The following is a 27851-nucleotide window of genomic DNA, read 5'->3' on the forward strand; positions in this document are numbered from 1 at the left end:
TGCTGTGGCCTGGGAAAGCAGCGGATGATGGCTCAAGGGCTTGGGCCCCTGCACCTGCGTGGGAGACCAGGATGGAGCTCGCGGCGTCTGGCTTCGGCCTGGCCCAGCCCTGGCCACTGTGGCCATCTGGGCAGTAACGAGAGGATGAAAGACCTTTCTCTCTCTCTGCAACGCTGCCTTTCAAATAAAAATAGAATAAAATCTTAAAAGTGAGGCAGGCACACAAGGACGCCAACAGACAGGGGCTGAGGTGGCCCCCACCCGCCCCAGGCGACACCCCAGGGAAGAGGGGGCGTGGCTAGCTCGTCCCGCGGCCCCCTCGGCCTTTCTGGGTCAAGGCCGATTTGCAGGCGCTCGGGGCGGGGCGGGAGCCGGGACGAACCATCCGAGCCAGCGCGGGAGGGGGGCGCGCAGGGCTGCGGCGCGCAGAGTCAGGGGCGGGCCGCGGGGGCTCCCACGTCCCGCAGCCCGGGGTCTTTGCCACTGTGCGGCCGAGGAGGGAGGTGGCTTGCTAGGTCGGGCTGGACCTTCGGGCAGGAGCCGGCGGCCCGCGTGGGATCGTACTCCCCTCTCCGCAGTGGATTCTGCCGCGGGCTGGGTCCAGGGTCCCAGCGTCTCCCACCGAGGCCGCCGCGAGGTCCAGGCGGCTGTGGGGCTCGATCCCGAGGTGGGTCCGGGCTGGCGCTCCGTGGGGGAGGGAGAACAGGATGTAGGATCAGGGAGGCGAGGTCCAGGCCCGAAAGGCTCGGGTGGGCCGCCCAAGTCGCGCGGCCGCCCCGCCCCGCCCCCCGCCGTGGGCCCCTGTTGGGTGCGCGCGCAGCGAGTCGCGCTGGGCTGGGACCCCCGGCCAGGTCCTCTACCCCGCGCCTCTCCTCCCCTAGACCTCTCCGGACCGTCGTGCTGCAGCCCCAGCCCTCATGACGGACAGAAGACTTGTGGTGGTTTTTGGAGCAACGGGTAAGTGGAAGAAGCCCCCCGGGAGGACCAGGCCAGCAGACCCGGGCGCCCCCTCCTCCTCGGCGCCTCGGACATCAGCTGGGGGCTGGTGTCGCGGTGCAGCAGGGGAAGCCACCGCTTCTGACAGCCGCTCCACTTCCGACCCGGCTCTCTGCCGATGCTCCTGCGAAAGCAGCGTGGGGTGGCCCAAGCCCCTGGGCCCCTGCACGCACGTGGGCGACCTGCATGAATTCCTGGCTTCCAGCCCCGGCCTGCCACCGTCTGAGAGAACCAGCGGATGGACGATGCCTTTCATTCTGCCCTTCAAACAAATCAGTCAAAAAAAGTGACTTAACTCCTTGGGAGTGTTGGACTTGATACCCCATCTAGGTCTCCTTTCCAACTCCGCTTCCACCCCTTATAGCACTGCACCGTTTCTGGAGTATTCTGCCAGACGTTATGTCATTCATGTATTTAAAAGTTGCATATTAGTTTGCCTAACTTATAGTTTATATGACACCTTTATTGAGATGTAATTCACACACTGCACGATTCATCCGGAGTGAGCCACTCACATTCACCGGTATATCCACCCTATAGGAATACTTTCTTTTCTTTTCTTTCTTTTTTTCTTTTTTTTAAGATTTATTTATTTGAGAGGCAGAATTGGAGAGAGAGACAGATCTTCCATCCGCTGGTTCACTCCCCAGATGGCTGCAGTGGGTGGAGTTGTGTTGATCTAAAGCCAGGAGGTTCTTTTGGGTCTCTCACGTGGGTGCAGGGCCCCAAGCACTTGGGCCATCTCTGCTGCTTTCCCAGGCGCATTAGCAGGGAGCTGGGTCAGAAGTGGAGCAGCTGAGGCTCGAACCGGTGCCCGTATGGGATGCTGGCATTGCAGGTAGTGGCTTTTCCCGCTGTGCCACAGCGCTGGCCCCACGAATACACGAATACGTTCTTGTATATTCACAGTTGTGCAACCACCACCACAATTGACTTACAATATTACCTGCCCCCAGCTCCTGCCAAGAAAACCCCCTTTCTTCCCCCTGGGGAAGCACTGGTGCACTTTGGTAACTGGCTTTGCCTCTTCCGGACATTTCACGTTAATCCACAGTATGTGGCCTTTTGTGTGTGGCATCTTCATTTGGCGTGCCTTCAGGGTTCATCCATGTTGTGGTGTGGGTCAGCATCTCTTCTGAACGAACGCTTGGGGAACATCCCATTGCATGGAAAGGCCCCGTGCTAGTCATGGATCAGGAGACGAAGGAATACTTCACTCGTGTCCAGTTCTTTTTTTTTTTTTTTTTTTTTTTAATTTTTTGACAGGCAGAGTGGACAGTGAGAGAGAGAGATAGAGAGAAAGGTCTTCCTTTGCCGTTGGTTCACCCTCCAATGGCCGCCGCAGACGGCGCACTGCGCGCTGGCGCACCGCGCTGATCCGATGGCAGGAGCCAGGAGCCAGGTGCTTTTCCTGGTCTCCCATGGGGTGCAGGGCCCAAGCACCTGGGCCATCCTCCACTGCACTCCCTGGCCACAGCAGAGAGCTGGCCTGGAAGAGGGGCAACCGGGACAGAATCTGGCGCCCCAACCGGGACTAGAACCCGGTGTGCCCGCGCCGCAGGCGGAGGATTAGCCTAGTGAGCCGCGGCGCCGGCCTCCAGTTCTTGGCTTTCCTGAATAATGGCGCTGTGAACAATCGTGTGCAAGTTTTTGTGTGGACGTAGTTTTTGTTTGTATTTACTTGAAAGGCAGAGATCTTCCATCCACTGGTTTACTAACGAAACGCCTGCAACAGCTTCCATTGGGCCAGGCCAAGCCAGGACCTTGGACCTTCCTACACATTAGCAGAATAGTAAGTGGAGCCGGGGTCTGTGGTTAAGCCTCCACCTGTGGCGCCGGCATCTAATATAGACACTAGTTCTAGTCCCAGCTGCTCCACTTCCCATCCAGCTCCCTGCTAATAGCCTGAGAAAGCAGTGAAAGATGGCCCGAGTCCTTGGGCTCCTGTACCCAGGTGGGAGACCCTGGAAGAAGCTCCTGGCTCCTGGCTTTGGATCAGCCCAGCTGTGGCCATTGTGGCCATTTGGGGAGTGAACTAGTGGATGGAAGACCTCGGTCTTTAACTCTGCTTCTCAAATCCATTTTGGGAAAAAAAAAAAAAAAAAAAAAAATGTAGTGGAACCAGGACTGAAACCCAGGCACTTCAGTATGAGATGCTGGCATCCCAAAAGGTGTTTTAAACACTGCACTATGTGCCCACCCCAGTTTTCTTGAGTCTCTGAGAGTGGAGTTACTTTGATTGTTTGATATGTGGTAACTGTGGTTTAGCATTTTGAAGAAATGCCAGATGTTTTTCAAAAGGGCTGTACCAAACATTTCCTCCACTACACTTAATCGTTGTGTTTCTTATTATTGCCATGCTAGCACCACCACCCCCTTTAAAAAACTTTTTTTTTGAAAAGCATAGTGACGGACAGGGAGGCTTTTTGCTAATGTGTCTCGCAGGCAGCAGGTCATGGCCCAAGTACTTGAATCTCTGCCACCCACGTGGGAGCCCCAGATGGGAGTGAACCAACATAAGGAAGATCTTTATCATTTTTCCTTTCAAATAAATAAATCGTTTAAAAAGAAATCTTCAAAGGACAATGGTTTGATTCAGATCATGCATGAGAAAGTGTCTTGCCACAGTGGAACCCATCACTCAGGGTTCACCCTCAGTGGGACTGTCAGGCAGGTGTGACCCCTGAGTTTTCACAGGTGCCCAGGGGGGCTCAGTGGCCCGCACGCTCCTGGAAGATGGGACGTTCAGGGTTCGAGTGGTGACCCGGGACCCTGAGCAGAAGGCCGCGAAGGAGCTGAGGCTGCGAGGTGCGGAAGTAGTGCAGGGGGACCAGAATGACGAGGCGAGCATGGCGCGGGCCCTGGCCGGGGCTCGTGCCGCCTTCATCGTCACCAACTACTGGGAGAACTGCAGCCAGGAGCAGGAGGTCAAGCAGGTGAGGGCATGGGGGGCACAGCTCCGAGGGAGCTTCTGGGCCCTGCCACCCACGCGGGAGACCGGGAGGAAGCTCCTGGCTCAGGCCTGGCTGAGCCATGTGGGGAGTGAACCAGCGGATGCAAGCGCCCCCTGATGGGTGGGTGTGGCTCTTACCTTCAGGAACTGCAGCAGCTCTGGGACCCCAGTCCCTGCCTCTTAGCCTTGCGATCTCTTCCTGTCCACCAGGGAAAGCTGCTGGCCGATCTGGCCAAGCGCCTGGGCCTGCACTACGTGGTGTACAGCGGCCTGGAGAACATCAGAAAGCTGACGGCAGGGAGGCTGGCAGCTGGCCACTTTGACGGCAAAGGGGAGGTCGAGGAGTATTTCCGGGACATCGGCGTTCCCATGACCAGCGTGCGGCTACCCTGCTATTTTGAGAACTTCCTCTCCTACTTTCTGCCCCAGAAAGCCCCGGATGGAAAGAGCTACTTGTTGAGTAAGTGCCCTTTCCTCCCACACCATGAGGCAGAGCTGTCACCTTGTAGTTGTAAGTGTAGCAGAAAGTGGGCTTGTCCTCAGTTTCCTATTCTGTGAAATGGGCATACCTGATACTTGCAGGGACGATGGGGAGGTGAGGCAGGGCCTTGTCCACTGGAAAGCTGTCCAGAGAGGAGCACAGTAACTGTTACTTCTACAGACAGGAAAGAGAGGCAGGGAAACTCAGACCCATAGCTGAGCGCTGGATGCAGCTTGAGAGGGGCCTCACCTGAAGTACATCCTGCAGTGGGTCCATGGACGACGGCAGACCGCCGAGGAGGCTGGGGGCAGGGGAGGGGCACTTGCTGCCTGCTGGACTCCTCCTCTCATGAGGGCACGGGAGTGGCCATGGCCAAGGCAGCCGTCTGCCTGGCGAGCAGATGGGCACTAGTGGTGGTCCACTGGCTCCACCCTTCAGTCCACAGAGCTGTTTTCAGGGAGGCCTGTCTGGTCTCTGCACTGGGCTCCATCCCCGTAGGCCCCCGGGGTGGCCTGAACGGCAGCTGTATTAGCCCTTTCCTTGGGTGAAGAGGACAGCAGACCCAAGCGTTGCCTCCAGGGTCACGTGTCTCCATTCATTCAGCGGTGTTTATCTCGCACCTGTCATGGAGCTGTCCTGGAGTGGGTCATTCAGATTCCTGGTAACACCTGGTGTTGGCAGTGTCCACCTACAGGCTTCCGCCTCTCAGAAAAGTGGGACCAGTGGGCTCCCTGAGCACCAGCCTCACTCCTGGTGGCAACTGTCACATCCCCTTCCCTTCGCCCCTCATCTCAGCCGTTGAGTGGGATGGACAGGTCTGGGTTCCTGTTCCCGTTCCTAGGAGCGTAGTGACCCAGGCTCTGTCCCAGGCATGCTCCAGTGCTGACGCAAGCAGGTTCCATCGACTCACGGGTGGGAGAACCAGCCCCCACCCCCGAGGCTCGGCTCATGTCAGTTCTCTGTGTCGCCGCAGGCCTGCCTATGGGGAACGTGCCCATGGATGGCATGGCTGTGAGCGACCTGGGTCCTGTAGTGCTCAGCCTGCTGAAAAACCCAGAAGAGTACGTGGGCCGGAACATCGGGCTCAGTACCTGCAGGCACACGGCAGAGGAGTTCGCGGGCCTGCTCACGAAGCACACCGGCAAGGTGGTGCGGGATGCCAAGGTGGGCTCCTCCTGCCCAGGGAACCCCCAGAGGGCTTCTGGGTTGCAGGGAAGGGGGGGTTAGGGCTGTCCCTCCCCCCTGAGGTGGATCTCATTTCACTGTCATTGTTCACATTTATGTGTTGCTACTCCTGGAAGCAAAGCACGGCCAGTGTGAAATTTGTCTTAGGTATTTTGACCAAGTAGGAAGACTCCCAGGAAGACACAGATGGAAGATCTGTGTAGCTGCCTTTTCAGTAAGCCATCCACAAATTTAAAAAAAAAAAAAAAAAAAAAAAAAAAAAAGAAACCGACAACACAAGGTAGCCTAGATGAACACTGGTTTCTGAACTTAAGTTGTTAGCAGAAAAGTTTTCAAATGACCTCATAGGGAGGACCTTAGTCGGTGACATGGGGGCTTTGAAGACCCAAACATCTCCCCCCGCTCCCTGCTCCAGCTTTCCCCATGAGTGACACAGGCTATCTTCTTCCAGACCACTCCTGAGGACTACGAGAAGCTTGGGTTCCCTGGAGCCCAGGACCTGGCCAACATGTTCCGTTTCTATGCCCTGAAACCTGACCGCGACATAGAGCTGACCCTGAGACTGAACCCCAAGGCCCAGACGCTAGACCAGTGGCTGGAGCAGCACAAAGGGGACTTCGCCCAGCTATGACCTACCCAGCTGAACCCCAAGCTCGGGAGGGAGGCACGCAGGCACCATTCGTCCTTTCTTGTGTTACAAAGAAAATATATTTTTAAATAAAGCCATTGTTCTTACAGATGGCCGCCTAATGAAAAGCACTTTGTTTCGGAGATGCGGTTGGGATAGCAGCTGCTGGGACTCCCAGCTCCACGGAAATCCCAGTGAGAGGCATCCAGTGGTTGGTATGGGGGGCAGTCTCCCTCCCCTGTGATAAAGGGGCCATGGAGGTGGCTCAGGGGCTGAGGGTATCATGTGTTAACTGTAAACAAGTGACTTAAAAGTGTGTTAGCTTTAGCCAAACAGGTGTGAAATGGAACAGTTCTCGTTACACTTAATCATGCAGGAGCAGGGGCAGGAGCTGTGGTGCAGTGGGTAAACCTGTCTGCAGTGCGGGCATCCCACATACGGGCACCGGTTCCTATGCCGGCTGCTCCACTTTTGATCGAGCTCCATGCTAATGCACTGGCAAAGGCAGTGGAGGGGGCAGGTGCTGTGGCATAGGGAGTAAGGCCACAGGGCCGGCATCCCATATGGGCGCTGGTTCAAGTCCCAGCTGTTCCACTTCCAATCCAGCTCTTTGCTGTGGCCTGGGAAAGCAGCAGAAGACGGTTCGAGTCCTCGGGCCCCTGCACCCACATGGGAGACCCACAGGAAGCTCCTGGCTCCAGACTGGCTCAGCTCCAGCCATTGCAGGCATGTGGGGAGTGAACCAGCAGATGGAAGACCTCTCTCTTTGTGCCTCTGCCTCTCTGTAACTCTGCCTTTCAAATAAATAAATAAATTAAAGGGGGTGGTGGTGGTGGCACAGGTTAATCCTCCGTCTGCAGCACCAGCATCCCATACGGGTGCCTGTTGTAGTCCTGGCTTCTCCTCTTCCAATCCAGCTCTCTGCTATGGCCTGGGTGCTTGGGCCCCTGCATGTACATGGGAGACCAGGAAGAAGCACCTGTCTCCTGGCTTCAGACAGGTGCAGCTTGGGCTGTTGAGGGCATTTGGGGGTGGTGAACCAGTGGAGGGAAGACCTTTCTCTGTCTCTCCCTCTCATTGTCTGCAACTCTATCTCTGAAATAAATAAAATTAAAAAAAAAAAAAAAAAAAAAAAAGCAGCGGGCCGGCGCCGCGGCTCACTAGGCTAATCCTCTGCCTGCAGCGCTGGTACTCTGGGTTCTAGTCCCGGTCGGGGCACCGGATTCTGTCCTGGTTGCCCCTCTTCCAGGCCAGCTCTCTGCTGTGGCCAGGGAGTGCAGTGGAGGAAGGCCCAAGTCCTTGGGCCCTGCACCCGCATGGGAGATCAGGATAAGCACCTGGCTCCTGGCTTCGGATCTGTGCAGCGCGCCGGCCATAGTGGCCATTTTGGGGGTGAACCAACGGAAGGAAGACCTTTCTCTCTGTCAAAAAAAAAGGGGGGGGGGCAGCGGAAGATGGCCCAAGTCCTCGGGCTTCTGCATTCACACGAGCGACCTGAAAGAGGCTCCTGACTCCTGGCTTCAGCCTGGCCCAGCCCTGGTCGTGTGGCCACTTGGGGAGTGAACTAGCGGATGGAAGATCGCTCTCCTGACTTTCAAAAGAAAAGAAAAACAATTCATTCAGACCTGTGAGCACAGCAGCCAGCAGGGAAAACCCCAGCCCTTCTCCCTTTCCCATCTTCCCCTTTGTCCTGGGTGGGCCCTGCCCCGGGGGGAGTCTAGAAAACAGTCCCCTCCAGCCCTCCATATGCTGTGGATTCCACACACAAGCTTTGTCCCTGTCATCCAACCTAAAACGGGCCTTTGTGACCACCTGCTTCCCTCTCATTGTCTCCTGGCCATGACAAGGGACAGGCCCCTCCCAACTCCACTGTCTGAGCTGACCGCCTCTGGCTGTACCAGGCAGGGGTGCTGGGACCAAGGCTGTTGCCATAGGCCCTACTCATCAGGGGTTTCCCTCACAGGTCCCAGTGCGGCGGGCCAGGTGTCCTGGGTCAGTCCCCGAAATACGTCAGCTGCCAATAGTTAATTTAACAACTGTGGTAAAATGAACCTAATATGGAATTTACCATCTTATTCATTTAAGATCTTTAATTTATTTATTTGACAGGTAGAGTTACAGTGAGAGAGAGAGACCAAGAGAAAGGTCTTCCTTCCGTTGGTTCACCCCCCCCAAATGGCCGCAGTGGCCAGAGCTACGCCAATCTGAAGCCAGGAGCCAGGTGCTTCCTCCTGGTCTCCCATGGGGTGCAGGGCCCAAGCGCTTGGGCCATCCTCCACTGCACTCCTGGGCCACAGCAGAGAGCTGGACTGGAAGAGGAGCAACTGAGACTAGAGCCGGCGCCCACTTAGGATGCCTGTGCTGCACACGGAGGATCAACCCACTGCGCCATGGAGCCAGCCCCATCTGGCATTAAGCACACAGTGTTCTGCAACCATCACCACACCCACCTCCAGAACACTGCCATCGCCCCGAACCGAAACCCTGAGCAACACCCCTGTCGCCCCCACACAGTCCCCTGGCAGCCATAGTTTTACTCTCCCTGTTGATGAACTTGACTCCTCCACATCCCTTGTGTAAGCTGCTGCCGAGACTTCAAGTGAGCCAGCGTTCATAGCAGCGTTACTAACAGCACCAAGTGGAAATACCTGACTGTCCATCAACACACGGAGTATGTGCACTTCCAACTTGGTCTAGGCATCTAACAGTATCACTCAGCCACACAAAGGGACAGCACCATGATACCTGTTAACAGTAAGGATGAACCTCGGAAATACTAGGCTCAAAGCAGTCAGACAAAGAGGCTGCAAACCGTTAAGATTCCACTTAGGGGAAATGTCCAGGACAGGCAAGTACAGCAACGGAAAGTAGACTAGTGATGCTGCTAATGAGCATGAGGCTTTGTTTGGGAATGATAAGAACACTGAGAATAGACAGTGGTGATGTGAGCCAAAAACCTTCAGATCACATACTTTCAATAGGTGAATTGTAAGCGATGTGAGTGGTATCTCAATAAAGCTATTAAACAGACTGCCCAGTGTTGTGGCACAGCAGGTTAAACCACAGCCTGTGATAAAGGCATCATTTGTGAGTGCTGCTTCCCCTATACTTCTCTGCTAACGTGCCTGGGAAAGCATTGAAGATGCCTCACGTGCCTGGACCCCTGCCACCGATGTGGGATGTGGGAGGCCTAGATGGAGTGGCAGGGTCCTAGCTCAACCTGGCCAAGCCTTGGCTGTTGTGGCTATTTAGGGAGTGAAGCAGTGGATGGAAGACCCACCCACATCTCCTATCAGAGTGCCTACATTCAAGCCCTGGCTCCACTCCTGATTCCTGCTAATGTGCACCCTGGGTGGTAGCAGGTGATGGCTCAAATAGTTGGGTCCTCACCAGCCACGTGGAAGACCTGGACTGAGTTCTCTATTCCTGGCTTTGGCCTGCCCCGTCCTAGTCGTCAAGGACATCTGGTGAGTGAACCAGCAAACGGAAGCTCTCTCAAGAATTAAAGCAAAACAAGACAAAAACAAAAACAAACTTGAAAAACACCACGAGGCCAGTGCTGTGGCACAGCAAGTTAAGCTGCTACCTGCAACACCAGCATCCCATACGGGTGCCAGTTCCAGTCCTGGCTGCTCCATGTCCCATCTAGCTCCCTGCTAATGCGCCTGGAAAAGCAGCAGAAGGTGGCCCAAGTACATGGGCCCCTGCACCCATGTGGGAGACTCAGAGGAAGCTCCTGGCTCCTAGCTTCAGTCTGGCCTAGCTCTGGTCATTGTAGCCATTTGGGGAGTGAACCAGTGGGTGGAAGCTGTCTGTCCATCTCTCTGTACCTCTGCCTTTCAAATAAATAAATCTTGATAGGCCTGACTTCCTGAGATGTCCCTTGGCTAGAGGTGAAGCTAACTGTCCTGATGATGGAGGAGCCATGGTTCTTATCCCTTTACTACTTCCTGGGCACAGAGGCTGCAGGCCATGCCTCTGCCGTGTGACTCTGGATCCATTCTGTCTGTTGGGAATCTGTGTATGTATGTATCTACGTATCTGTATCTATAGATACAGATATTCAAAAAAGGCAAGGTGACAGAAAGGGGGAGAGACAGAGGTCTTTCACCTGCCAGTTCACTCCCCAAATGTCCACAATGGCCAGAGTTGGGTAAGGCTGAAGCCTAGAACCAAGAATCCCATCTGGGTCTCCTACATAGCTGGCAAGGCTCAAATAATGACCCACCATCCCCTGCCTCCCCGGTGTGCTAGCAGGAAGCGGGATCAGAGGAACAGCCAGGAGGCACAGAGGCCTCCCCCTTTTTGTATTCTTCACTGCTTCACCTTATACCCCAGTACCCACTCAGAAGCTGCAAAAAGTCTGGTAACAAAACACGTTGGCCAGAGCCCAGCTGAAGGTGCACTTTATTCTGCAGGTGTACACGGTCATCTCCTATGTGGGGGAGGCTTCCTCACAGCAGCAGCAGTGCCTCCTGGAGGAAACCCCACCTTCCTCTTCCCAAGATTCCCGTGAGATTCTGCTTTCAGAGGAAAGAATGTGATCGAGATGACCCAAGCTTTCCAACACACTGTCCAGCTCCCACAGGGCGTCCCCAGCACCTGGCCCTCACTGCGTGCTCAGAGCAGGCAGCTAACAAGTGTTTCATGGAAACAAACGATGGAAGTATCTGCTGAGCCTTTCGTGTCCATTAGCTCTCTCCCCAGTCTCCACCCAACCAGCAAAGGTTCTCACACCTCACCCAGAGATCCAGACTGAGTGTGGGAATGTGTTGTGGCCCCTTCTGCTGTGTCAGGTACTGGGGCTTTGCTGGGAGCCCACATTTAACTATAAGAAGCAAAAATTTAAAAGATGCAGACTCTACAAATAACGAAGGGGAAAATCCAGTTAGGGAGAAAGTGACGTGTTGGCCCTAGGGAGGCTGCACTACACATCCCTCACAGCACAGCTCCCAGGGGTGGAGGAGAAATCACACTAAATCCTAGGACATTCACTCATACCAGAATACCGTCTCAGGGCAAGCACCCTGCTCTGGGAATGCGGCAGTAGGTCAGCACTTCTCAGCGGCCCAGACCCAGCAGCGGGTATGTCCTCTGGGGGAGTGACCATACAGACGAAGCCAGCCGATCTCCAGTCACCCCGCTGCAGAGCCATCACGGTTTGTTTCAGGCTTGTTAAAGGATTCCTCTGCTGAAAGGGAGGCGGTGCTGGGCATGATGGGGCCTAGTGAGAGAGTCACCGGCAGCCCTGCGCTCAGAGGGGATTAAGGCAGTTCTTGTGGGAGCCTGGTTATGAAAGAGCAAGCCCGGCCCTCCTCTCACGCTGGCTTCCTGTCTTGCCCCGCACACGCTGCTCCCACTGTGATGCCACCTGCTAGGAGGTCCAGACCAGAGCTGATGGTGTCGGCACCTTTCCCCCGAGCCTGCGGAACTGTCAAATGAATCACCTCTGTTCTGTGTGAAGTCAGTCAACCTCAAGTGACGTGTTCCAACAGAAAAGAGTAATACACTTTCAAAGAAGAAATGACCACAGTTCAGGTTTTAAATATCTTTTTGCAGTAGATAATCTTATTTACATGGATACAGAATCATTTTACATTCTTAAATCAGACACTAGTAGATGTTTTATTTTTGTAAATCATAAAGGAAAGCAGAAAGGAAACTACCGGAAGTGTTCTTCATCCACCTGCCTTACAACAGCTCACTGACACTGAAACAGAAACCGCAACGCGCTCCGGCAGGGGCTGGGGACAGGTCTGCGCTCCAGCTCAACGTCAACTGCTTAGGTGCTGCGCTCCTTTCTGAACATTCACACAGGCAAAGACAGTGATTCTTAGCACTGAATAATTTAAACACACTTTGGAAAACAGATGTCAACAGTGATAGTGGGGAGAACCGACTTCCCACCGTGCTTGAAGTCTGTCTGGCAGAGCCACAGCGGTGGTGGCTCAGAAGGGCAGGAGTCACCACACCTGTTCAGGACAACAGAACTCAACAGGTGGGGACCAGTGGCTGTCCAGGGGTGGGTGGGAGAAGGACTACCCAAGGACCGCCACACGCGTGGTCAGGAAGGGAGCCTCCAGGAACACTCTGGCCTTCGTCAGAGCCTCCCCAGACCCCAAACACCGACTTTCCAGCTGCTCTGTACCTTTCGGAACCGCAGCAACCTTTACCCAGCAGAGCCCGTAGTGGGAGGAAGGTGCTGACGTGCGTGTGGGCCCCAGGCTCCTGGTGAGGACAGCCTGTCAGGAAGCACTCACTCCAAAACCTCCCACAGGTTTGCTGAGAGGGGAACCAGCTGCTTCACAATCGGGTGCAGCTTAAGGCTTCATTGTTAGGCTGTAAGCAGGGCCTTTAGTTCTGGCCGTGACCTCCACCACACTGGATTCCAAATCAGAGATTAGTGCTGCAAGAAGTGTCTAAGTGTCTTACCCTGTCTTAGCCAGGGACGCTGAGTCACCCACCTGTGGACATGAGCCCTCTACAGCCCTTGGTGTTGTATCTCACTGCCCAAGGGCCGTCCACCATGACCTTCTGAGGAGAAATGGTTGCCACATGATCTTGCGGTTGCCAGGCAGTCAAGAGGGCTCTGCAGGAGAGGCTCAGTGCTGCTCTTCCGGAATCTTCCTGTCTCCAAGGCGCCCTGGCCACAGGGAGGGGTTGCTGGTTTCTGGCCTAGTTTCCGGTAGACCGTTTTCCTGAGCCAAGGAGACAAATGGTTACATTCCCTGGGCATCCCACAACACTCCCCGCAGGAGAGCACCTGTTAACCCCTGCAACGTGGTGGAGCCCCCACCACCAGGTCAGCACCAGCAGAGAGGTCATGAGACACCAGGTATGCAGGCCCTTCTCCCACGGCCGCAGCTGCACAGCACACAGGGGACAGAGATCCAGGTCTAGGCCTGGCTCTGCGACCACGGAGCAGCCGGCCCCGCCACAGTGGGACCCAGAGCCCTGAGAACAGGCTTAAGGAGGGCTGTGAAGCGACCCCCAAAACACAATGTCTCCAAGAAGCAGTCACAGCAAAAAGGCTGGCCGCAGCAGCCTGGCTCGCCCTGTACTGCAGCTGACTGTCCCGCCTTACAGTGACACCTCTGCAATCCTGGGGGGAGGGGGCTGGGGCGGTGGCAAAGGCATGATGTACAGTGAGAGAAAACAGGGATTAGCTCATAGAGGCAAACAAGGGGAAAAAACCTCACAGGTTTTCCTACCTCAGCTGGGATATCAGGAGGTAAACATTTTCTTAAGTTTGGAAAGGAATCCCTCGTCCTCCCCAGCCTCGGGCCTAGCCTTGCTTCCTGCGGAGCTATCCGTGGTACTGCCACCTGGGCACAAACAGCAGAGAGGACTGTGGTCAAGGGCACACCTTCACGCTGACACCCCAGGCCCCATCTGCCCATGCCTGGCCCTGGCAGTCACGGAGTAAGAGCAGACACCCAAGAAGAGAGTGGGCCACTCCTGAGGTGGCAAGGGCTGCTCAACTGTCAGAAGCAAACAGGCCACTCAGAGAGCCTCAGGGTACCTCATGGTGGAGAGACAGTGACCAGCTGGCCCAGCGAAAACAACAGAACAAAACTGTGCCTGGATACCAGACGCCAGGCGGCACCGTCTACATACAGCTCATCCAGTCCTTTGGATAACCTTACAGGTAAATTTCACAGACTGGGGGAAATGGAGGCACCCAGAGTGTAGGCTGTTTACCCAAAGTCGCAGAGCAGCAGGTGGCAGGCAGAACTGACTCCAAGGCTTAAACTCTCATCTACCATGCAGCCGGTTCCAAAATAAATAATGCAAACCAGGAGGGGCCCATGGATCAGATTCCACACTGCACCTGTGTGCATCTCACAAGACCCACTGCCACGAAGACCCCCCACCATGGCAGCAGGGAGCATGCACTTCTCTGAGCAAGTCTCCCTACCCGGGCGCCCCACCCACAACGACAAAAGGAAGCTGTCCTGCTGCTGCTTTAAGGCTCCGGCTGAGACGACCGAGCAGAGCTCTGCTGCACAGACGTGCTCGCGCCAAGACTGAGCAACCGTGAAGTGTCAAGGGCAATTCCACTGTGAGAGACTCGCACTGCATTCAACGTCTGGAACTGTACAGCACGTTTCTAACATGCTTGCAGACGTGTGCCTCACTCCTACACTGCGTGAAAGAGTACAAAGAGCCCAGTCCCCAAGATCTCAGCTGGAGCCAGACAGGGACTCTGTGAGAGATGGGCCCCAGGCCCAGGGAAACAGATCCCCGAGCAGGGGTGGTACGGGGTCCTCTGGATACAGCACACACTGCGGGACTACAACCACCACTCTGCCTGAGATGCACCCAGAGCTCAGGTGTCCTCAGAAAAGGAATGGTGACCGAGCAATGTCCTCAACAAGATCTGAGGACCGACAAAGCCACTGGGGCAACATCTGAGCTCCAGGATGATCCAGACCCTATAGCACGTGCTGCAGACCCCCAGGCCGGGTGTCCCCCTTCTCAGCCCTTCAAATCCCCTTTGTTTACATAAAGGCTTAGATAACAAAAGGATTCTCTTAACACAGCAAACTCACAAGCCAAGGATTTCTTATCACTCCTGGCCGCAAAGACATGGGAAGGCAAGTGTGTTGCATTCTTTTCCATCCTTGGCCAGCCAATGACAGCCCCCGGTGTGTGTGGAAAGTCTGCCACACTTTAGGCATTATTGCAGATGGAGCTTCTGATGTGCGCAGGGGCGATACCAAAGCCTTCTCCACGTGGCCCGATTTAATCACATGGGAGCCCCAGGAGGTGACACTATTGCTGCTCCAGTGCACACGAGGAAGCTAAGGCTTACACAGGTGGGGTAATAATTCACCCAAGGCCTAAGAGCCAGAAATGGCGAAACTTGATGCATCCAACACCAGCACCCACACTTTTACCTACTAGTCAAATGAGCAACAAAATGTTTGCTGGGTGCCCGCGTGTTTTTGCACTATGAGTTAAGCCGTCCCAGGCAATGCCAGAAACCTAAATGAGCACAGGTTCATGTCCTAGCTGCTCGCTTGCAGTCCAGTTCCCTGCTAATGCACTTGGCAAGGCAACACAGGACAATGCAAATGCTTGGGACCCATGTGGAGGCCAGGCAGAGTTCCAGGCTCCGGCTTCAGTCTGGCCCAGCCCTGGCGAATGCGGCCATTTGGGAAGTGAACCAGCAGATACAAAGTCTCCCTCCCACTCTCTTGAAACTGGCCTTTCAAATAAAAATGAATAAATCTTAGAAAAAAAAATCCAACAGGGTGGGCATTTCAGCCTAGTGGTTAAGATATTGACAATAACCCGTCTTCAACATTGGTATAACTGAGTTCAATTGCTGGCTCTGCTCCTGACTCTAGCTTCCTGGGACAGAGCAGGTGATGGTTACAGTAACTGTGTCCCTGTCACCCACAAAGAGACCTAGATTGCATTTCCAACTCCTGGTCATTGGCCCCAGCCATTCTGGGCATTTGGGGAGTGAACCAGAAGATGGGAACTTTCCTTTTCTCTGTCTCTGCCACTTGAATAAACAAACATTAAAAAGAAAGGGCCGGCGCCGTGGCTCAATAGGCTAATCCTCCACCTTGCGGCGCCGGCACACCGGGTTCTAGTCCCGGTTGGGGCGCCGGATTCTGTCCCGGTTGCCCCTCTTCCAGGCCAGCTCTCTGCTATGGCCAGGGAGTGCAGTGGAGGATGGCCCAGGTGCTTGGGCCCTGCACCCCATGGGAGACCAGGAAAAGCACCTGGCTCCTGGCTCCTGCCAGGATCAGCGCGGTGCGCCGGCTGCAGCGGCGGCCATTGGAGGGTGAACCAACGGCAAAGGAAGACCTTTCTCTCTCTGTCTCTCTCTCTCACTGTCCACTCTGCCTGTCAAAAAAAAAAAAAAAAAAAAAAAAGAAAAAAAAAAAGAAAAAGAAAAAGACAGGGCCCTGCGTTGTATGAATTAGGCCACTGCCTGCCTTGCCAGCATCTCATACAGGTGCTGGTTCAGTCCCAGCTGCTCCAGTCCAGACCCAGCTTTCCGCTAAGGTGCCTGTGAAAGCAGCAAAAAATGCTCCGAGCACTTGGGTCCCTGCCACCCACACTGGAGACCCAGATGGAGTTCCTGGCATCACAGATCTTCACTTCTCTTGGACACCGGCTGTGAATTATCACAGTAATCTAAGGCCACTTGAGTTCTGAGAACTCCACCCAGGAATCAGACAAAATAATGCAGTGCACAGCAAAGTCCAAAGCCTGAGCCAAGGACCCCATGCATAGCCCGTCTTGCCCTGAGCAGGGTCCCAAAGCCTCCGCTTGGTGCTAATTCTGGCATCAAATCACTAACACTCAACCACTCTACCCCGAGAGCGTGACATCTGAGCATCTGCTCGCTGCCAGATGCATTCAGAGTCAGCCCTGCCTGGTCACAAGGCAAGTGGCAGCACCAGGGCGAGATCTCAGGCAGGCGCCAGCTCCGAGAACTGCAGAGCAGCCTCACGAGGCCTCCTCCCCAGCAGACACACAGAGGAGGGACGCGCTTACCAGGGGCTGGGGCTTCACATCTGCCCAGGGCACCCCTCTTCCAACAGCACTTTTTGGGAGGTTTCACAAAGACCCCTGAGTACAGACCCTAACATGCTGCCAGAAAGTGTTACATCTGAGGGACTCAGAGACCCCCACACCCCCTGGTATCTCAAGACCCCTCACCAGTGCTTGTGTGGGTGACGCCGTTCACTGTCCCCTCCACGTCGGTCTCGTCCTCAGCATAGCTCAGGATCAGGCTCTGTTGCCGGCTCGTTAGCCTCCTGTGGGCAGAGCAAAGTGAGTGGTGAGAGCACCCTCCTTGCCTGCAGCCAGTCCCTCACAGCATGTGGGAAATGCAGGACCCCACCCCAGGCGGGGGTACACACTGGGGCCGCTGAAGCATCTGGAGTATCTCTTAAATTACCCCAAGTCTTCTGAAGGACCACCACTGTAGCTGTGCTAAGTATAGTGGGTGGTGGGGGGAGCTTTCAGCAGTGTGTGAGGCAGGTGAGAACCGACCTCATTTATCTAATAAAGAGGACAAATGCTGGAACCGAGGCCCACCAGCAGAAGCCTTCAAGCCCTGCTTGGATGCCCACAAACCTCCCGAGAAGAGGAAGAACATAGGAATAGTCAGTAAGAGCAGTCACAGACAAGCATTTCTCAGGAGTTCCTCACTTCACTCTCCCACAACTTATAAGGTCAACCTTCCTATTATGGGAGAACATGGGCTGCACATACTCAATTCAGAGAAGAAGTGACAGGTGGAAGCCGCAGAGCTCACAGAGCAGAGGTGCCGGGGGCCCATCAGGGTGGGTTGGCAGGGGCCTGGCAGAGGGAAGGTTTGGCTGGCACCTGCTTGGCAGGTGAGCATATGTGCGGGCTGGCATGTGTGGTCGTGGCCTAGGTGGCACTTACTTTGGAACTCTGATCTTGACATGAATGTAGTGATCTCCGTAGCCATAGCTGTTAATCCTGGGGATGCCTTTCCCGCTCAGCCGAATCTTCTGGTCTGTCTGAATCCCAGGGGGGATCTGTAAGGACAAAGTTTGTTTTCCCTGGTCACCACCTGTACAGTGAACACATCTCACTGCACAAAGACAACCCTGAAAGAACTCCCTGAAAAGGACTTCCACATGGAACTAAGCTGGGGTCCCCAACCGTAGAACCTACGACTAGGTCTTGGAGGCGAGAGTTTTAGGGAGGCAAGCCAGGAAGCAGGAGCAAGGGAGCAAAGTACGGGACCCAGGAGCAGGAAGAGCAGACCCAGGGTGCATAGGTGGGGCCACCGTTAGTCCTCAAAAGGCTTGATTTCCCTGGACGCTGGAGAAGCAGAAGAGCCCCAGTGGAAATGAGAGCACTTGCCCAGGGGCTGGGAAAGGCTGAGGCGAATTTCAACAGAGGCAGGACAAGGAAGTGGGGGTGAGGGGCACAGCGCAGCGCAGGGAGCTGCTCAGCGCAGCCACAGCTGAAATTACAAGTGGTGGGCGGGACATGCCATGGCCCCAGGGGCACCCTAGTGGCCACCACTGAGTGGGAAAAGTGGAGAGCCAACAGAGGCAACACATCTCAGCATCAGGAATCTGCAGAGGGGCCACCAGCCACAAACTGCCACCATGGCAACAACACAGTTAAGGCCTGGAGTTCACACTCCAGGAACAGCTTCAAACTCCTGGTACCCTCCACCTAGTCTCCCCTCAGAAACCCCCGGCACACAGGTGGCCACTTATCAGCCATCTCCTACTGCAGACACAAGGGTAGCCAAGGTGTCCCCGTGCCCCCTTACCGTCACGTTGATTGTCTCGTACAGGCCTTGAGCTCTGGCTGTTCCCCCCAGAATGGCCTGAGCTACAGAAATGAAGAGATCCGAGTGGATGTCCGCACCGTCCCTCCGGAACACGGGGCTCTTCTGCACCTAAGGCCCAACACCAGAGAGAGCGTGACCCACAGAGAAGTCCCGTCTGTGAATGAGCAACTGTGGGCCTCACCTGGTCAGGGCCAGAGCCTGACAAGCTGTTTGCAACAACTAAACTGAAAGTTTGGCACTGAGGGAAAGAAGCGCAGATCCTTAAGAGCAAACCACACCAAAGGCAGAGGGACACGTTCTAGTCACTCATCTGCTGCAGCAGCAGTGCCCAGACGCCCAGTCTCATATCGTGTGTCACTGTGAAGGGACAACAGACTGCCAGCACTGGAATCAATCAGACTTTACAGACACCTTCTTTTGTGTCTTAACGACACTTCCTGTCCTCAATGATTCCTTCTTCTCGCTTATCATCTCTATTAAAGGGGAACAGCGGACGACATCTCATGCAGTAGCTTAAGCTGACGGCTGGGATGCCCACATCCCACACAGGGGTACCCTGGATCCCAGCTACTGCGCTGCTGATCCACCTTCCTGTCAGTGTGCATCCTGGGAGGCAGCAGAAGGTGGTTCAAGCATTTGGGTCCCTGCCACCCATGCGGGAGACTCATATGGATTTCAAAGCTCACCCAGCCCTGATATTCTACTGGAATAAAACCAGCAGATGGACGATCTCTCTAGGTTTCTCTATATCTTTGCCTTTCAAATGAAATTAAAAATTTTCTTTGTAAAGATTTATTTATTTAAAAGGGCTTACTTAGAGAGGGCAAGAAACACACACACACACAGAGACAGAGAGAGATCTTACATCTGCTGGCTCATTTCCCTAATGGCTGTGATGGCTGGGGCTGGGCCATGCTGAAACCAGGAAGTTTATCTGGGTCTCCAGTGTGAGTGTGAGTGGTAGGAGCTAAAATATTTCAGCCATCTTTTGCTGTCTTCCCAGACACATTAGCAGAGAGCTGGATTGAAAATGGAGCAGCCAGGACATGAATTGCTGCCTGTATGGGATACTGGCATGGCAGGCTGTGTGGCCCAACGTTCTGTGCCACGATGCCAGTCCTGAAATTAAAAAAAAAATTAAAAAAAATATTTTTTTTTAATGAGAAAAGAACTTGAATTCTCTACTGAACTTTTATTGTAGACTGCTTCTAGTTTTTTTACATTCTATTTAAAAATTTTTAAATTACGAGGCTGGCGCCATGGCTCACTTGGTTAATCCTCTGCCTGTGGCGCCGCCATCCCATATGGGCACCGGGTTATAGTCCTGGTTGCTCCTCTTCCAGTCCAGCTCTCTGCTGTGGCCCGGGAAGGCAGTGGAGGATGGCCCAAGTGCTTGGGCTCCTGCACCTGTGTGGGAGACCAGGAAGAGGCACTTGGCTCCTAACTTCGGATCAGCGCAGCGCCAGTCGTGGTGGCCATTTGGGGAGCAAACCAATGGAGGGAAGACCTTTCTCTTTCTCTCTGTCTCTCACTGTCTACAACTCTACCTGTCAAAAGAAAATTTTTTTTTAATTATTAGAGAAGCTCCCACCTGCTGATTCATTCCCCAAAGGCCTGCAACTGCTAGGGCTGAGCAACGAAAGCTAGGAAGGCAGACCAGGTCTCCCACATGGGTGCAGGACCCAACTACTGGAGCCACCACTGGCCTTCCAGGGTCTGCACCAGCAGAAAGCTGGAGTCAGGAGCCAGAGCAGGGCATCAAACACAGGTGTGCTGATGTGGGACGTGAATATCTTCATCACTAGGCTAAATGCCCACCCTGCCTTCATCTTTGATTCTTCAGTTCAAAAGATTCACCTTTTGGGGCCAGCACTGTGGCATAGCGGGCAAAGCCACTGCCTGCAGTGCCAGCATCCCATAAGGGTGGCGGTTCAAGTCCTGGCTGCTCCACTCCCGATCCAGCTCTCTTCTATGGCCTGGGAAAACAGCAGAAGATGGCCCAAATCCTTGGGTCCCTGTACCCATGTGGGAGACCCGGAAGAAGCTCCCGGCTTCCAATCGGTGCAACTCCACCCACTGTGGCCAATTGGGGAGTGAACCAGCAGACAGAAGACCTCTCTCTCTCTGCCTCTCCTTCTCTCTCTGTGTAACTCTGACTTTCAAATAAATAAATAAATCTTTAAAAAAAAAAAGATTCACCTTTCACATTGTTTTTGTTTGGTTTGTTTTTTAAAGATTTATTTATTAGAGAGGCAGAAAGAGAGAGAGGTCTTCCATCTGCTGGTTCACTCCTCAAAAGGCTACAATGGATGGAGCTGGGCTGATCCAAAGCCAGGAGCTTCCTCTGGGTCTTCCCACACCGGCGCAGGGGCCCAAGCACTTGGGCCGTCTTCCACTGCTTTCCCAGGCCATGGCAGAGAGCTGGATCAGAAGTGGAGCAGCTGGGAATTGAATGGGTGCCCATATGGGATGCCAGCAGGCGGTGGCTTTACCTGATATGCCACAGTGCCAGCCCCATTGCCTTTGTTTTAAATTGCGAAAGATCTCATGAATACAGAAAAGCTAAGTAAACAGTGCACCTAACACCCAGCTCAGGTAAGAAAGTATTACAAATGCAGCTGAAACCCCACTACTCTCCTCAGTTGGTCATGATCTTGAACTTGGGATTCATCATGGCTACAAGCATGTTACTACGTACTTCCATGTAACATCACGCCACATGCTCTAAACTCTACGTGGAGGGTAGGGTTCCTCTGCTCCAGGGCCTCCTGGACGTCCTTCCCTTGGCATCTCTAACCAAGACACTGGGTTCACACTTGTGGTTCTAGTTCTTTCCTTCTGATTGCTCTGCACTTCTATGTGACTACAGCAGTTTTCTGAGTCATTCTCTTGATAAGCACAGCAGGCAGCTGTCAGTATCCCGCTCTAACCAACGGGGCCATCATGCATGCCCTTACACTACAGCCTACTAGACACAGGTGGGTCTTTCTCAGGTATATATCCAGGTACGTGACTATAGATAGAAGGTATTACTTTATGTCCCCATTACCTCAGAAATCCATGGTTTGTCTTCTGATATTTTTCCCATACCAGGGACAAAACTTTGATGAAATGAAGGCTAAAAGCCATGTCAAGGTGGCTACTCTTCCCTGCAGAGGTGAAGCCAGCAAGAAGAGCTCCACGCACTCCAACCTCACTCACACCAACAGGCAGGCTCAGCTGCACCTGCCCCGCGAGAGCAAGGGCCCAACAGGAGCTGTGTGGACAGAACACCTACCCTGAACGTGACGAAAATTTCTCTTTTTCCCACAGGCATCCTCACAGTCTGGCCATCCTCAACTCCTAGAAGAACATTCAGAAGAGAACAATTATAGGAGGTGTTCTATAGCACTTTGCACCAGGGATCCACTCACCACCCACAGGATTCCTCGCTCAGTCCTACTGCTTGTTCATGAAGAACAATGAACTACCCAAGATGGAACCAAGGTAACCTCCCAACAGCGCAGCATGGGATAACTGAACCTGAACACGAGCACCCCCAAGACTTTCAGTCAAGTTTACTGAGTGAGTGTCTTGTGCCTGGTCTGTGTATACTTAAGGGAGTCTAGTTCAGTAGGGAGACAGGCGTTAAACAGCAACATAAAATCAAGATTGAGTCCAAACAGCCACATCCTGGATGAACAGAGGTGGAAGGTGGGCACAAGAAGAGGCTGCTGGGAATGAGCGTGGCCTCTTCACGGAACTACAGCCAGGAAGGATGTACGGTGGGCAACAATGGGGAGTCTAATCAAAGAGTTCGCTAGAGAATCAGGCAGGAGTTTCAGCATCCCTGGAGGGTCTTCAACAGTGGCTGACAGGTCATGCTACCTATGGGAAGACCCCTGCCCTGGAATGAGGGCAGGTCAGGGACAGCAGTCACAGGGAGCCCCAGAGGTGGTGGGGACAAGGCTGTCTCACTGAGTAAAGACTGAGGGGCTGGGGGAGGGGAAACTGTGGGGTGGGAGCTGCTCCCGCACCAGCAGGTCAGGGCGAGCCTATCAGGGCTCTTCTTCCCAACAGAGACTCAAGGAGATTCTAGTCCCTGCCCCAGCCCAGAGCTCCAGGATCTCAACCAGAGTTTGTCAACAACCACATCACATAGGCAGCAGCCTCAGCTCCGTCCAAGCCCCTGCCAGGGAGCCCACCTGCAGGCACCGGGATCACCACTCGCTTCTTCTGCTTGGCTTGTCCCGCTCCCCTGCAGACCACACAGGGAGTCGTGATGATAGAGCCACGGCCACTGCATCTCCGACACGTGGAGCGCATCACAAAAGGACCCGTGTTGATGGTTTCCTGACGAAAAGGAGGAGAAACATGGTAAGTATGCAGGGAAACCACGGCTATGGCTCCAGGACCATGTTTCATTAAAGGCTGTTGCACGAGAACACAGTTGATCTGACCTTCTAGAACACACCGACTTCTGAACTCCAGGTCACCAGGTTTACTATACAAGACTAAAAAGAGAGAACCGTCTCTGGGTGTGAGGACTGTACATTCCTGGAGCTGACCAATACTGGCTCACTGAAACAACGGCTGGGAAAACAGGACAAGAAAACAAGTGCCGGTGCCGCGGCTCACTAGGCTAATCCTCCGCCTAGCGGCGCCGGCACACCGGGTTCTAGTCCCGGTCGGGGTGCTGGATTCTGTCCCGGTTGCCCCTCTTCCAGGCCAGCTCTCTGCTGTGGCCAGGCAGTGCAGTGGAGGATGGCCCAGGTGCTTGGGCCCTGCACCCCATGGGAGACCAGGAAAAGCACCTGGCTCCTGGCTCCTGCCATCGGATCAGCGCAGCGCGCCGACCGCGGCGGCCATTGGAGGGTGAACCAACGGCAAAGGAAGACCTTTCTCTCTCTCTCTCTCACTGTCCACTCTGCCTGTCAAAAAAAAAAAAAAAAAAAACCAAAAAAAAAAAAAAAAAAAACAAGTGAGAACAGGACATCCCCTGGAGCCGCAGTGCTAGCTGCTGCGGCTGCCGCTCCAGGACAGGAAGAGCTGGCCTGTGTCCTTGGGGCCACAGGGGAGAAAGAACTAGGCTCAGTGCCACAGCCCCTCAGACAAGCACCCCCTAAACAGTGATGGAAGCAGCTCCTCTAGCAGCGCTGCACCCCACCTCCTGCTCACCAGCTCCCAAGATCCTGAGTGTCCTTCCCGAGCCACGGGTCAGAAACCCCTTGGGCGGGGACTGCTCTGCTGAACACAGACATGAACACGACAACGGGACAACAGACTCTGCAGAGTTAGAGCGCAGGGCCCAACTAAAGCTGACAATGCTAACAGAGTTCACCCCGTACCCCACCACTGATCCTCAGGAACCAGCTGCACTGTTATCTCCTATGTAATGGCCCCTCCTCCTCCTGCCAAAAGCCCTCATTCCCTAGTCCTTCCCACAGCTGGCAGGTCCTTATAATTTGCAGCCACTCCCATCAACCCTCTCTTGTTATCTAGAAATGGGTATCTATTTAATGCTCGTAAATTTTTTGTAATTATCAATACATGCATGATGTGGCAATCAAAAAATAGAGGTATATAAAAAATATTATCAGGCCAGCATTGTGGTGCAGTGAGTTAAGCCTCCCTCTGCAGCGCCAGCATACCATGTGGGCACTGGTTTGTGTCCCGGCAGCTCCACTTCTGAGCCAGTTCCCTGCTAATGGCCTAAGAAAAGCAGCAGAAGATGGCCCAAGTGCTGGGCCCCTGCCAGCCAACACAGAAGACCCAGATGAAGCACCAGGCTCCTGGCTTCAGTCTGGCTCAGCCCTGGCTGCAACTGCCCTTGAGGAATGAACCAGAGCATAAAGACCCCACTCTGTAACTGTTTCAAATAAATAAATAAACCTTAAAAAAAAAAAAAAAAAAAAAAAGTTGGCTGGCGCCGCGGCTCACTAGCCTAATCCTCCGCCTACGGCACCGGTACCCCAGGTTCTAGTTCTGGTTGGGGCACCGGATTCTGTCCCGGTTGCTCCTCTTCTAGTCCAGCTCTCTGCTGTGGCCTGGGAAGGCAGTGGAGGACGGCCCAAGTGCTTGGGCCCTGCACCCGCATGGGAGACCAGGAGGAAGCACCTGGCTCCTGGCTTAGGATCGGCGCAGCGTGCCAGCTGTGGCAGCCATTTGGGGGGTGAACCAACGGAAGGAAGACCTTTCTCTCTGTCTCTCTCTCTCACTGTCTAACTCTGCCTGCCAAAAAAAAAGTTATCAATGGGGCCAGCACTGTGGCATAGCAGGCTAAGCCTTTGTCTGTGGTGCTGGCATCTCCTGTGGGCGCCAGTTCGAGTCTTGGCTGCTCCTCTTTAGATTCAGTTCTCAGCTAATGGCCTGGGAAATCAGTGAAAGATGGCCCAAGTGCTTGGGTCCCTGCACACACATGAGAGACCCAGAAAAAGCTCCTGGCTCCTGGCTTCAGATCAGCCCAGCTCCAGCCATTGAGGACATTTGGGGAGTAAACAAGCAGATGGAAGACCTTTCTCTCTCTCTCTAACTCTACCTCTCAAATAAATAAAAAATCTTTTTAAAATGTTATTAATTTTCCCCTTGCTGACTCCTACGATAACCAACTCTAAACAGTCCACAGTTTAAAATATTATTTCCACAATTCTCTCCCTCCATCAGCTTTTTTATAGTGAAAATAATAAAACAAATGTATATATATCATGCTAAAAGTTGCTTTTCTTTTTATCTTGATAATAAATTACAAATACTCCTCCAAGACAATACATGAAGATTTAATTTCTAATCTAATATTTATTTTCCAATACCACAGGAAAAACGTTCCAGCATATATACCCTCCTGACACTGTTTAATTTCAACTTATTTATTTGAGAAGCACAGAAAAAGAGCAAGAGACAAATGCAGAGTGATATCCTCCTATCTGCTGGTTCACTTCCCAAATGCCCACAACAACCAGAGCTGGGTCAGGACAAAACCAGGAACCCGGCCGGCGCTGCGGCTCACTAGGCTAATCCTCCGCCTACAGCATCAGCAAACCGGGTTCTAGTCCCGGTCGGGGCGCCGGATTCTGTCCCGGTTGCCCCTCTTCCAGGCCAGCTCTCTGCTGTGGCCAGGGAGGGCAGTGGAGGATGGCCCAAGTGCTTGGGCCCTGCACCCACATGGGAGACCAGGAGAAGCACCTGGCTCCTTCCATCAGATCAGCGTGGTGCACTGGCCGCACCTCGCCAGCCACGGCGGCCATTGGAGGGTGAACCAATGGCAAAGGAAGACCTTTATCTCTCTGTCTCTCTCTCTCTCACTGTTCACTCTGCCTGTAAAAAAACAAAAACAAAAACAAAAAACAATAAAACCAGGAACCCAGAACTCAATCTTGGTCGCTGACTTGGGTGGGTATCAGGGACCCAAATACTAAGGCATCACCTGTGACTTCCAGTGTCTGCATTATCAGGAAACTGGAATTAGGAGTAGGAGCTGGGACTCAAACCCAGCTACTCTGATACAGGACACAGGTATCTGAACCACCAGGCCAGGCACCCACCCGTGCATTAACAAGCCACTGGTCTTTTTCTCATTATCCTATAGGAGCCCTTGGCATACTAGAATATATATATATTATGAAGGGACCAACACTGGTTAAGCCGCCACCATATGGATGCCAGTTTGAGTCCCAGCTGCTCCACTTGCCATACAGCTCCCTGCTAACGCACCTGGGAACGCAGCAGAAGATGGCCCAAGTGCTTGGGCCCCATGCACTTGTGTGGGAGATCCAGATGAAGTTCCTGGCTTCAGGTTGGCCTAGCCCTTGCCACTGTGGCCATCTAGGGAGTGAAACAGTGGATGGAAGATTTCTCTGTCTCTCCTTCCCTCTCTGTCACTCTGCCTTTCAAATAAATAAAAATAAATAAAATTTTAAAAAATCTCTAAATAAAAAAATAAATACTAATATGCTACAAATAACTGTCCCAGTGTCAAACATTTACAGCCCTAATTCCTTTCTCTCTCTCTCTCTCTCTTTTTTTTTTTTTTTTTTTTTTTTGACAGGAAGAGTGGATAGTGAGAGAGACAGACAGAGAGAAAGGTCTTCCTTTTGCCCTTGGTTCACCCTCCAATGGCTGCCATGGCTTTCACGCTGCGGCCGGTGCTCCATGCTGATCCGAAGGCAGGAGCCAGGTGCTTCTCCTGGTCTCCCATGGGATGCAGGGCCCAAGTACTTGGGCCATCCTCCACTGCCTTCCCGGGCCACAGCAGGGAGCTTGCCTGGAAGAGGGGCAACCGGGACAGTATCTGGCGTCCCGACCAGGACTAGAACCTGGTGTGCCGGCGCCGCTAGGTGGAGGATTAGCCTAGTGAGCCACGGCGCCGGCAGCCCTAATATCTTATGTCAAAGTTCACTGTAGGGACTGGCACCATGGCACAATAGGTTAATCCTCCGCCTGCAGCACGAGCATCCCATATGGGCACCAGTTCTAGTCCCAGCTGCTCTACTTCCAATCCAGCTCTCTGCTGCGGCTTGGGAAAGCAGCAGAATTTGGCCCAAGTGCTTGGGCCCCTGTACCTGCATGGGAGACCAGGAATAAGCACCTGGCTCCTGGCTTCGGATCAGTGTAGCGGCTGTTTGGGGTGTGAACCAACGGAAGGAAGACCTTTCTCTCTGTCTCTCCCTCTCACTGTCTGTAACTCTACCTTTCAAATAAATAAATAAAGTCCACTGCATAAACAGTTAAAAGAAGTCACAGCAATTCAGAGCCTTGGAAACAATAGGAATGGGAGCCATCAACAGTATGTAACAAGTGGCAGCAACCAGCCTCTCAAAATTGTAGCCAGAGGAATCCTCATCTCTTCCAAGAGCGCCCCCTAAAGGAACACAGCACAACTTCACTTTCTCGGAAGGTGGAAAATTGGTCCTTTTAATAACAGGAGTATTTATAGTTACCTAATTTCCACTGTATCCATCAGGGGACTATTGTTCAGCAAAAATAATGTTTACAGGGCCAGGCATTTCACTCAGCAGTTAAGATACCACTTGGGAAGCCCCATCCTGTATGACAGTGCCTGGGTTCAAGTCCTGGCTCTACTTTTGACCCCAGCTTTCTGCTAATATGCACCCTGGGAGGCAGCATTGACGGCCCAAGTACTTGGGTGGCAGCCACCCATGTGGGAGACCTGGATGGAGTTCCTGGCCTGGCTTTGGCTGGCCCAGCCCAGACTACTATGGGGATCTGGGGAATACACCAATCATGGAAAAATCTCTCTGCCTTTCCCTCCCTCTCTGTCACTTTGCCTTTCAAACAAATAAACAAATCTTATATTTAAAAAATG

General features: G+C 53.5%; 2 protein-coding genes across 3 annotated transcripts in view; one reads left to right on the plus strand and one right to left on the minus strand.

The window, feature by feature from the left end:
* The first annotated feature begins 351 nt into the window (after positions 1-351).
* Positions 352-6352, plus strand: NMRAL1 (NmrA like redox sensor 1). The gene is made up of 6 exons (XM_008249601.4): positions 352-667; positions 882-957; positions 3694-3932; positions 4160-4409; positions 5404-5594; positions 6067-6352. The coding sequence occupies exons 2-6, from the start codon at positions 918-920 to the stop codon at positions 6244-6246; spliced, it is 900 nt and encodes a 299-aa protein (XP_008247823.2). The 5' UTR covers positions 352-667; positions 882-917; the 3' UTR covers positions 6247-6352.
* A 5427-nt stretch (positions 6353-11779) lies between these two features.
* Positions 11780-27851, minus strand: part of DNAJA3 (DnaJ heat shock protein family (Hsp40) member A3) — a 40254-nt gene continuing 24182 nt past the window's right edge. The window contains exons 6-12 of one of the 2 annotated variants that reach the window (XM_002722260.5): positions 22735-22882; positions 21828-21892; positions 18530-18658; positions 17662-17777; positions 16927-17024; positions 13455-13568; positions 11780-12941 (exon numbers count right to left, since the gene is read on the minus strand). In XM_002722260.5, the coding sequence (XP_002722306.2) occupies positions 13468-13568; positions 16927-17024; positions 17662-17777; positions 18530-18658; positions 21828-21892; positions 22735-22882 (657 nt within the window). In that variant the 3' untranslated portion in view covers positions 11780-12941; positions 13455-13467. The remainder of the gene's footprint in view (positions 12942-13454; positions 13569-16926; positions 17025-17661; positions 17778-18529; positions 18659-21827; positions 21893-22734; positions 22883-27851) is intronic. The other variant, XM_002722261.5, reaches the window with a different exon arrangement.

Source organism: Oryctolagus cuniculus, chromosome 19 (assembly GCF_964237555.1).
Source record: "Oryctolagus cuniculus chromosome 19, mOryCun1.1, whole genome shotgun sequence".
NCBI lineage: Eukaryota > Metazoa > Chordata > Mammalia > Lagomorpha > Leporidae > Oryctolagus > Oryctolagus cuniculus.

Coding starts and splice junctions, on each gene's coding strand:
- NMRAL1 (XM_008249601.4), top strand. CDS start 918: ATGACGGACAGAAGACTTGTGGTGGTTTTTGGAGCAACGG. Junction 3,933..4,159: donor AGGAGCAGGAGGTCAAGCAG/GTGAGGGCATGG, acceptor CCTGTCCACCAG/GGAAAGCTGCTGGCCGATCT. Junction 5,595..6,066: donor AGGTGGTGCGGGATGCCAAG/GTGGGCTCCTCC, acceptor ATCTTCTTCCAG/ACCACTCCTGAGGACTACGA.